At 38.0% G+C, this 9,512-nt stretch overlaps 1 protein-coding gene across 2 annotated transcripts in view; it reads right to left on the bottom strand.

Annotated features, from left to right (window-relative positions):
- Positions 1-259: 259 nt before the first annotated feature.
- Positions 260-9,512, bottom strand: part of CUL5 (cullin 5) — a 33,861-nt gene continuing 24,608 nt past the window's right edge. Inside the window, exons 13-20 of one of the 2 annotated variants that reach the window (XR_012763683.1) lie at positions 9,365-9,496; positions 8,587-8,710; positions 7,658-7,833; positions 7,379-7,540; positions 6,560-6,678; positions 5,106-5,229; positions 2,374-3,921; positions 260-850 (exon numbers count right to left, since the gene is read on the bottom strand). Coding sequence is in view for 1 of the 2 variants with exons in the window: in XM_075418370.1 (XP_075274485.1) it covers positions 3,727-3,921; positions 5,106-5,229; positions 6,560-6,678; positions 7,379-7,540; positions 7,658-7,833; positions 8,587-8,710; positions 9,365-9,496 (1,032 nt within the window). In the remaining variant the exon portion in view is untranslated. Of the gene's footprint in view, positions 3,922-5,105; positions 5,230-6,559; positions 6,679-7,378; positions 7,541-7,657; positions 7,834-8,586; positions 8,711-9,364; positions 9,497-9,512 lie in introns of both variants that reach the window. The other variant, XM_075418370.1, reaches the window with a different exon arrangement.

Below are 9,512 nucleotides of genomic sequence, written 5' to 3'. Positions count from 1 at the left end.
TTAAACAGAATTTGGAAGACTAAATAGCTCTCAATATAACCTTAAGTACTTGAAAATCATAACAAGACAGGAACTGGAAGTGTTTTTCTGTTGTGGTTCTTTTTGTTGTGGTTTGGTTTTGTTTTAAGTACTCTGACCATAATAGCCTCCGAGACTTGGAATCACGCAGATTTCATACAGTGCTATTTTTCAGGAGCAGCACCTGAATTCAGCTTAAAAATTTTGCCGGGGAAGACACCAAAATACCTTGCTAAATGAGTCGTCTTTTATATTACATTTTTATTTTGCAAGAAAATAAATTATACAACTTAAAAAATAAAATTCAAAAATTAAGCAGTACATCAAAATAGTTCAGCTGGACTGCCATACAGAAACTACCACCATTCAAAATTGTACAGCATTATTATCTTGGTAGTGGCACACATTCAAAATTGCAAATACCATACGTAGATAGATATTACAACTCGGGAACTCAAGTTTGCTCAACACTCCAGACTACATATAGTGTGCATGACAGGAAAGCTTCCATGTGTCGTTTATTTCACAAATATGACCTCAAAGAATTACAAAGATAGCATCCCAGTCATTTGGATGAAAATAGAAAACAGTTTAAGATAGCAAATCTTTCTGTAAAACTAGCAAATCTTTTTGCCAATTGTATTTTTAAAATTCGCACTTTACAGGATAATGGCATCCCAATGCAAATAAATGCAACGTTAACATTCAGAACATTTATATTAAGTTTAAAAAGGTGAAAATGAGAAAGTCACATTGTCTTTTGGAAATGTAATTGCATTACAGTCATAACAAATGAAGATAGATGAGTAAAAATAGAAGCTAGGGACACCAACTGTGGAAAGAGGAAAATGGAAGACTTCAGAATTGAAACTGAGATCCTCATCAAGTTGTTGGGACAGAGAAAGATTTAACAGCGTTTCTTAACTAAACCCACTAAGCGTGATTTCCCCCCACCCCGCTTCTACACCAGATTTCCTTCCGTAGATATTCACCGTGGCAGTGTGTGTGGCAACATGTTTTTCAGATGCAGCACCTCTTTAATCTAGGTCTTTGGACATATATATTCATAGCTAAAAACTGCAGCCTTAAAAGTGCGTCGTTGCCATATTGCAAGTGAAGAGTAGTCCATTTTCATTTAGATCCAAACTCTACCCTCCCCAAAAGAACAGTTTCCCCCAGGTATCTCCCTGTGCCCCAGGTGATACTAGTTTTAAGTGCATATTGGTGAAAGTGACCTGATGAAGGACGCTAAACGTGATTCTGCATCTTTAACAAATTTGCTGGTGTGAGTCTCATTTAATAAAAAACCTGACATCCATTTCCGGTATATATTTAAAGAAAAATGACCATGTCATAGGCACATTACCAATTATATTTCTGCATCCCAGGTTTTGAGAAATAGATGACATTTAGGTTGTATTATATTTATTAGTTGAGGGAACGTGTAGGTCCTTAGCTTTCAGCAACCCGTTGCTTTCTGCATACACTCCAGCTTCCTAAACAGTTGTATCTGAGATGCAGTCTCTTAAACGTCTCTCTCAAATCTCAATCAATGGCTTCAACATCAGCATCACTCCCCTCTGCAGCTCTTTTTGTGAGACAGTTTCACACCCATTCTCTGGTTAAGGGCTGGAACTGTTTATGTTGAAAAGAGTGTGCTCAGACTGTCATGTTTTCCCCCAGTTATCCCAAGTGAGCATTTATTACTTCTACGTTACAAAGACTGAAAGTCTTGCAGCACAAAGTTTTTTATTAGAATTTTGGTTGCTAATGTTCAAATAGTTTTATTGGTTAACTACACAGAGCACCACTTGCTTTTGAGTCTGAATCGCAACACCACAGGGCCAACATAAAAGATGCAATATTTTTAAACAGCATCTGCTTTTGAGTATCAACAATAGCGTGTAACATCAGCTGTGGGATTTCAATCGATGGTAATTGGCCAGGTCTCAATTTCTCTCCATCTCGTTTGTGAAACCCTCACTACCGGAAATTTCTTACTCAAACAGATGTCCAAGTACACACTGCTCTCAGGCAGTCACACTGGCATTTACATTAATAATAGAGCACGCAGCCTGTTTAAGGGTGCAAACAGCCATTCTTGTCGAGTTTGCTTTTAAGCCACGCTTACTTTATACTTTACTGCAACCACGTGAAAGCAAAAATCCTCCTCTTACTTACTGGAAGGTTTTCCTGTTTGACTAAAATTAATTGTATCCACTTCCCCCTTTCAATCATCAAAGAAGATGAGACCTTTAGATGTCGTACTTGAACTGGTTAATTAAAAAAAAATAATTCACGCACTTGCGATTTATAGAAGAATATTCATACAGAACTGAGTAAAGCACAACTTACCTTTTGTCCCAAGACAGGCACTCTGCTCCAGTGATTCATGTTATCAGTCCAGTACATGTCGGGACATTTCAGAGTAGCAAAGAGGCAGGAAGTGCCAAACGACTACTTAAGATGATTGAAAATAGAAGAGGTAACACTAAAAAGTTGAAATTCCTGATGTGCATTTGGCACTCTCTCCGCATACACTAAATAAGGTATTTTTCCTTAGCTTTTTACTGTTTTCGTTAGAATTGTATTTCCTACCCTGCCAGTTTCCAAACAAAAAGCAGCGGGTTTGTTTTTCATACAAAGATGTTGACTTCCAAGCAACAAACCAGTCCAGTTGGATTAACCTTTCATGTATATGTAGTTACCAATGAGGAATTAGTACAGGGATCTTCAAGTGTTATTTTCTTTCTGGGAGAGTTGTGCATCAATTACTCTTTAATGCATTCAGATATATGTAGTCATACTTAAATATCTGGAATTTAAATATTAAATGTACAGGGAAATACACTTAATATTTCTGTTCAGTATAACAGACCCACCCATGAAAACTGCTTTTAGAGTGGAGTATCATTCAAGAAAGCTTTACCGTCTCAAAAAGGATTGTAGCAAATCATCCATCCAAATAAGGTAACAAATAATGCATATCCACTTGTTTACAGCAAACAATTTTAAAACAATGATCTCTTGCTTAAGGAAAAAGATCACTCATGACTTGAAATTACTTTTATGTCACTTATGTGTCAATTATTAAAATCCAGTTACTAGATTGAAGCACTGCTCTAGCCAACAGGTTTTAACTGTAACAAATACATATCAGTTGTGATGCATGTGTTTGTGTCTCTCAAATGTTATTACACAAAAAGGATCAAAGGTGGACACTACATTACTCTGCTGATCCAAAACACAAAAGTGAAAGTGCTACTTCTAGTCCTAATTGCATTTAAAAAAGGAAAAAAAAAAAAACCTCAAACAAAAAAAAAGCAAACCCAAAACAAAACTAATAGCAGTTCCTCAGTGCATGAATATTTGAATATTTTTTCCTTGTGCAAGTACTGGTCATCTAAAAACCCAAACCTGTATTCTTCCTGGTGGGTGTAAATCAAATCTACTTTAAAAAGTTCACAATGGGCTCTTCATGAATGCAAGTTTCCCACAAAACAGCATGCTGTTAAAAGTGTGCAACATGAAGGGAATGCCATCATGCTAGCTGAATAAGATTGGCAAAATACAGTCCTCTGTAAGGTAAGGCAGGGATTTTAATATGTAACGAAAGTGAAAACAAGTCCTTCTGCAGCACAAACTGTTGCAGCTGTCTGTCCAAGCACCCTTCCATTTATGTTCTCAGCATCCTGCAGAGTCCTCAAATTATGCCATATATATGAAGGTGTTGATATCCGACTCATCTCTTCTGATATATTTGTGCTCTATAAGCCACTCAATTTGCTCTTTTATCATTTTCTTTTGTGGCAAGAACATGTTTTTCAATATTTCTACCAGTTCAGTCTGAAGCTGGGCATTAGTAATTTTCTTCCGCATTTTCATTATTTGGATGATTGCCTCCTGGTGGGGGACAAGAGAAAAAAAAATAAATTTTTTTGAAATGCCCGAATGAAGTGACAAAGTGAACACAGCATTAATAGGGGGTTCCTGGTAAGGCAAGATAACAAGGAAATCTAAATTTTTCCTTGAAAATCAGATATATGCTGCATTTCTTAGCCTAAGTAGATACTGAACTGCTTTTACAAAGGGGCTGATAAAGGAAAAGAATGAAGCACTGGCAAGATGCAAGAGATACAAGACAAGTCCAGTCAAAGGAGAATCTGAAGTTAAGTCTTATACTTAAGACTGTGAATTACTAAAACCTAAATTCACTCTCGGAGCAGAAGTCATCGTTTCCAGAGCGATTTGTGATATGCCTTGTGAACACCTCATGAAATGCCAACAATGTCAAACTGGAACTCACAAGGAGTTCTAATTTCATAAATACCACTGGGCATTGATCCTTCGGCTGGAAGTATGGTCATGATGTTAAGCCAGGGGACACAATTCACAATGTGCATGGCCTGCAATCTAATCTGACTAACAGAAGAGACCTGCAATTTGAAGGTAAGATGCGATTTTTGACACTCCATTGTAGGTAATGATCTCTGATGCCTGAAAAAAAATCTGTTTTTTTAAGAACTGTCAGCTCAAAAGGTTCGACGTGAGTACCAGACTGAAGGACAACCAGCCACAACGCAGGAAGCTGCAGTCTGTACATCTGAGACGTGCTTATTAACTTTCCCTCTAAAGAGAAGGCCTCTCAGAGTCACACTGCTGTTACTAAAGCGTGATCCCATCTCTGAGCTTACTCTACTCTCTTCACACAGAGCAGTCAAAGAGATCTCAAGATCAACAGTACTGGTTTGTCCATGTTGGTGGCTCAAGTCAGTCAACTTTACCGTGTGCTGCTGCCACCCACCACTACAGAGTTACACCTCCACCGCTCGCTTAGTATCTGCTTTGTCCTCTTCAAAAACGATGAGCTGGTACATCAGAACAGGAGGCTGATAACTGCACGTGCGCTAACACACATGCAAAATCCGGTATTCACCAAGGATCTAAGCCAAACGGCGAGAGTGAGTTCCAAGGGGATTCAAAAGCATTCATTGCACACATCGACATCCAGCTGCAGACAGCACGCAGTAGTGATCACACAGCAAAAGAAACAGGGTAACTTTATATTCCTCTGGTAGTTTACTTGCCTGGGTTCGTAATATTCTTAGCTGGACTATTCCTTCATTTTCCTCTTCCCGCATTCTCTCTGTAGTAAGTTGCAACCGACCAATCAAATTTATCTTGCCTCTTTTTTGAACTTTAGCGTTTTTTCTGAAAAAGTTGTATTGTATGAAAATAAGCACAAAATGCATTTTCAGTTAAGGAATTCCTATTAAACCCAAATTACAGCATCACAGATCAGATATTTATAGGCTATTAGCATTGCAGCAGTGAGGCAACTGGCTGACAAATCAACACTCAATGCCAATGTCTCCACACAATAAAACATGAATACACCAGCATTAAAAAAAAAAGAACAACTCAATCAGCTGAAACTGACAGTGGCCAAAGTTGAAAAGTTACCAGTACTATTTTAAATAACAAAATTCCAGAGAAACATATTTCAGTTTAATTATATAAATATAGGGTTCTTCAGAGGAAGTTTTTACAACAGTTCAGGAAACAGAACTAGTTCATTTGTCATCAGAAGAACTGTCTGTCTAGCAGAAAAAAAAAAGGACAAAGTAACAGCTGTTTTAACAAACATAGCAAAAAAAAACTGTTGGCATTCTTCAGTGGTCACCCACAAACTTTCTGTACAGCCTGTCACTTCTGCCACGCCCTCTCATCACCTCCCAGAGTTCACCATCCTGATGACAGGAACACACACCATGGCCCTGGGCAAGCAGCTAAGCCCCAGGAACAGCAGATTCGTCACCTCTCTACCTCCACAGATCCAGATGTCCGGCTGTTACTGAGAATGAGGCCCAGAATCTAAGGTTACTAGCAAGAAGCCAATTCTAATCACAGTCATCGATACTAAAGAGAGGCAAAACCCAAAGTAAAACATGCTAAATGTAGTATATACCATTTAGATACTCCCTCTTTATACTATCTCATACTCTGAAGGATTATAAAGCACCAGGAAAAAAGCACTGCCATTGTCACTGAAATAAAGGCACTCTTCTCTGGTGAAAGGCACATCAAAAAGCCCGGCTTTTGACAGCATACCATATTATGAAGCAGTTTAATTTCCTTTTTTAGCTTACCACTCTGCTTTTGAAACTGTGTGTGTGTAATAATCAATACAGTGCTAGTGCTCTGCTTACATGCCGTTCTTCCTCTAGGAAATTTCATGGGCTCATTAGTAAAAGGAAGATAGCAAAGCCTCCAATTTTGCATCTCACCCCTAGGTGTTTAGGAAATTTAATTTCACAGAAATCAGCATCACAGAAACATCTGTCTGAAGCAGCTGCTGGAGGTCATCTAGTTTAACCACCTATTTGAAGCATGACTGTCGCCAAAACTAAGTGAGGACAGGGCGGCAACGCATGTATCTAGTCGAATCTTGAAAACTTTAAAGGACGAAGGTTAACTTAAAGTGAATTCCTTTAATTATAAAATAGTACATTGTTATTTTACTTTTCAAACATCATCTTACATTAAACTGAACTCCTGGTTCACCGAGAAGAGGGTTCCTTCTGTAAAGTCTTTGGGTGAATTGACTTGAGGTTCATACAATAAAACCTGACGTTTCAGCTTTGGAAATGCTACAAGAGACTACAAAGAAAAGGGAAGGGGGGGAAAGAATGAAAATAAAACACCAGATTTTCTAAATGGAAACAATTACTTTTTAAGAACACAGTTCACTGCTGTGCAAACTGTAGCGAGGGAACCACGTAGCCTTGTTTGGAGCTGCTAGAGGGCAACACGAAGATACCAGTAAAACCGGGGAGGGGGATGTCACAGTTTACCAAATCTCCTTCTGCAATGGGTTAGTGCAAATCATACAAAGAAGCAAAATGCACAACTCACAGCTACAGAAGTGGTGTTAAGTCTGATTTATGCAATTTGTCTCTTTATTCTTGAGCTAAATAATTAAAAGTCTGATAGAGCAAACACTGAAGTTATTTTTAAGCAACACCTATTTATCAGGTGCCACTGATTTCCTAGAATTAGAGCAGTCCCACTCCACAAACCACAAGCATTACTGTGTGCTTTAGGCAGCATACGGTTAAAAAGATTTTGCTGTTTCCAAAAGCTTAAGTTAGACAATATTGGGTAGAGAGAACGTGTTAACGTAAAGGCCGTGTGTGCTCAACAGTAGTGCAAGGAGCCAGTGTTACAACTGACTAACTAGCAAGAAAGGTGTTCATATTTCGGTTTCAAAGCGTTATCTGACAGCACTTTAAAAATACTAATCCAGTATTTCAGAGCATAAAAATCATGAAGAAATCTGTTTCAAGAGAAAGGGAAATACCCATAAAGTCCTCCTAAGTTCTGCATCAGGGAGTTCAGTTGCCAGTTTCAGATTTTCAAAGCTGATCTTCTCTCTAGGTCTTTGGTTCCACGCAAACAGCACAGCTAGCTGAAATGTTGTCACCTCCAAGTCATACTGGCCAACCTCGTTCTTAAACGTTATCTGTGAACAGAATGGCAGTTTTGTTTATCAGCCTTTCTGGATCATAAACTTGTTTACTATTCTAAATACACGGAAAGCAGAGTCATTGATTTTGATACCCAAAAACTATACACTTACAATTCCATTGGACATGAGGTGGTGCCAGTGCAGTTTTCTCCCACTGTGATTCTTTTTATAAAATTCTTCAACTTCTGGGATGAGATCCTCTAATTCCGTGGGCAGCGAGACAAATACTTTTTCAGAACTTCGGGACCAGGCGCCAGCATTTAAAATTTTAATATTCACAGAGTCAGCTGTAAGACAATATTGGATGATCTGAATCTCCAGGTATAACAGACAGATAAACAAAATGAATTTTTTTTTTCCTACTCTAAATACAGTTATGGAGAACTGAGTTTTCAGAAAGCAGCAGGGTGTTTGTCTACTTAAACGTTAAAGTAGTCTATTTATGCACCACTGGCTTTCTGCCAGCAACACTGACTGAAATCTCTGTTTTTTTGGCTTGCCTCTGCAGAGCTCCTTAAGCCCTGATGCAGCTTTATAGCTTATGCTTGTAAGCATTACTCAAGGGTTTTCAGCAATAGCAGGTCCAAAAACTTGATGTTCCTCAGCCTCTCTCATCAGTGAAATTTAATCTCAGAAATGTGATTTGAGCTCTTCATAGTGTGCATCCAGCTCTCCTGCTGGCAGGTGAAGGAGCAGCACAGCATGAAGCACTCATGAAGAATGATGAGGACATAAAAGGAGAGGGTAGTTCAGGCATTCACCTGGCTGATACTGATTCAAGCCTCTGTTTGGCATTTAACTACAAGAGTCAGGAGTCTTTACCTACAAGATTGCTCATAATGAAAACCCACAATAACTGACAGAATGACATAGCTCCAGTGTCAACTGTAAGAGAACGCAGAGTCTACAGACACTTCCAATGCAGGGATGACCTGAAGACCATGTTCAACCTGCAGCTGATACAATTTTTAACTCAAGATTCAACAGAATTATTTTTCACTAAGACAAAAGAAAAGTAGCAAATCTTTTTAAAACAGTACCTGGCAAAGCAAGTTTATTATTTTTGTGCATTTCTTTGAAGGCCTGGTTCAAGTCTTCAGACACTTTGATATCCTGGAACATTCTAGCCAGCTTGTTTACATAGTCGGCTGGCATTCCTACTTCCTGTATAAACAAACAGAACACTGAATTATAACATAGACAACTTAAGAACAAAACCCTTTATTTTTAAAATAAACTCAAAAAAATGAAGATCATTAAAGTACACAGGTATCATCACTCTACAGTAACAGTTAATCTGCAATGCAATACTAAGATTTTTTTTTGCATGCATCGTAAGTAGTTACTCCTTAAAGGCACATGATAATTCTTTTAAAGAAATCCAAGTGCTGAAGAATATATGCGTGCATTAAGGAATCAGTGAACTCTGAGATTTGAAGGAATGTCTAAGGCATGCAAATAATATTCTAATCTACATAAAATTTCACAATTAGAACACATCTCAAATTATTTACATATCTAAACAAGTACACTGCATTTTGCTCATTTGCATATGGAATCTATGAAGCCTTCAGATAATCATATGTGAAATCTTTTAAAATCACTACCACTATTAAGATCAACATTTCTTTCAGAAAAGAGCTAAATTGTTTTACTTGCACAAAACGTTGCAATAAAACGGAAGCGTAAGATGCCCTGAGTAGCCTGCAATTTAAGATAGAACTCACCTAAGCAAGAAGGATATCTAAATTCAAGAGTGGGAAATAATACCACAAGCAAGAGGCACAACCAAACAAAGACAGATGTCAGGCTACTTACTCTGAGCCATTCCACCATATTCTCCTCAATTTCACTATCAGCTGATATATCTAATATCAGGCGTCTTGTTAAGTGAGCTTTGTGATATCGCATGAAAACATCTTTATTCTGTACATATTTAAGTACCAAAAGCTGTCAAAAAAGGAGA

Source organism: Opisthocomus hoazin, chromosome 1 (assembly GCF_030867145.1).
Source record: "Opisthocomus hoazin isolate bOpiHoa1 chromosome 1, bOpiHoa1.hap1, whole genome shotgun sequence".
Lineage (NCBI taxonomy): Eukaryota > Metazoa > Chordata > Aves > Opisthocomiformes > Opisthocomidae > Opisthocomus > Opisthocomus hoazin.
Note: the sequence above shows the minus strand (reverse complement) of the source record. Positions and strands in the feature narration are given on the sequence as shown.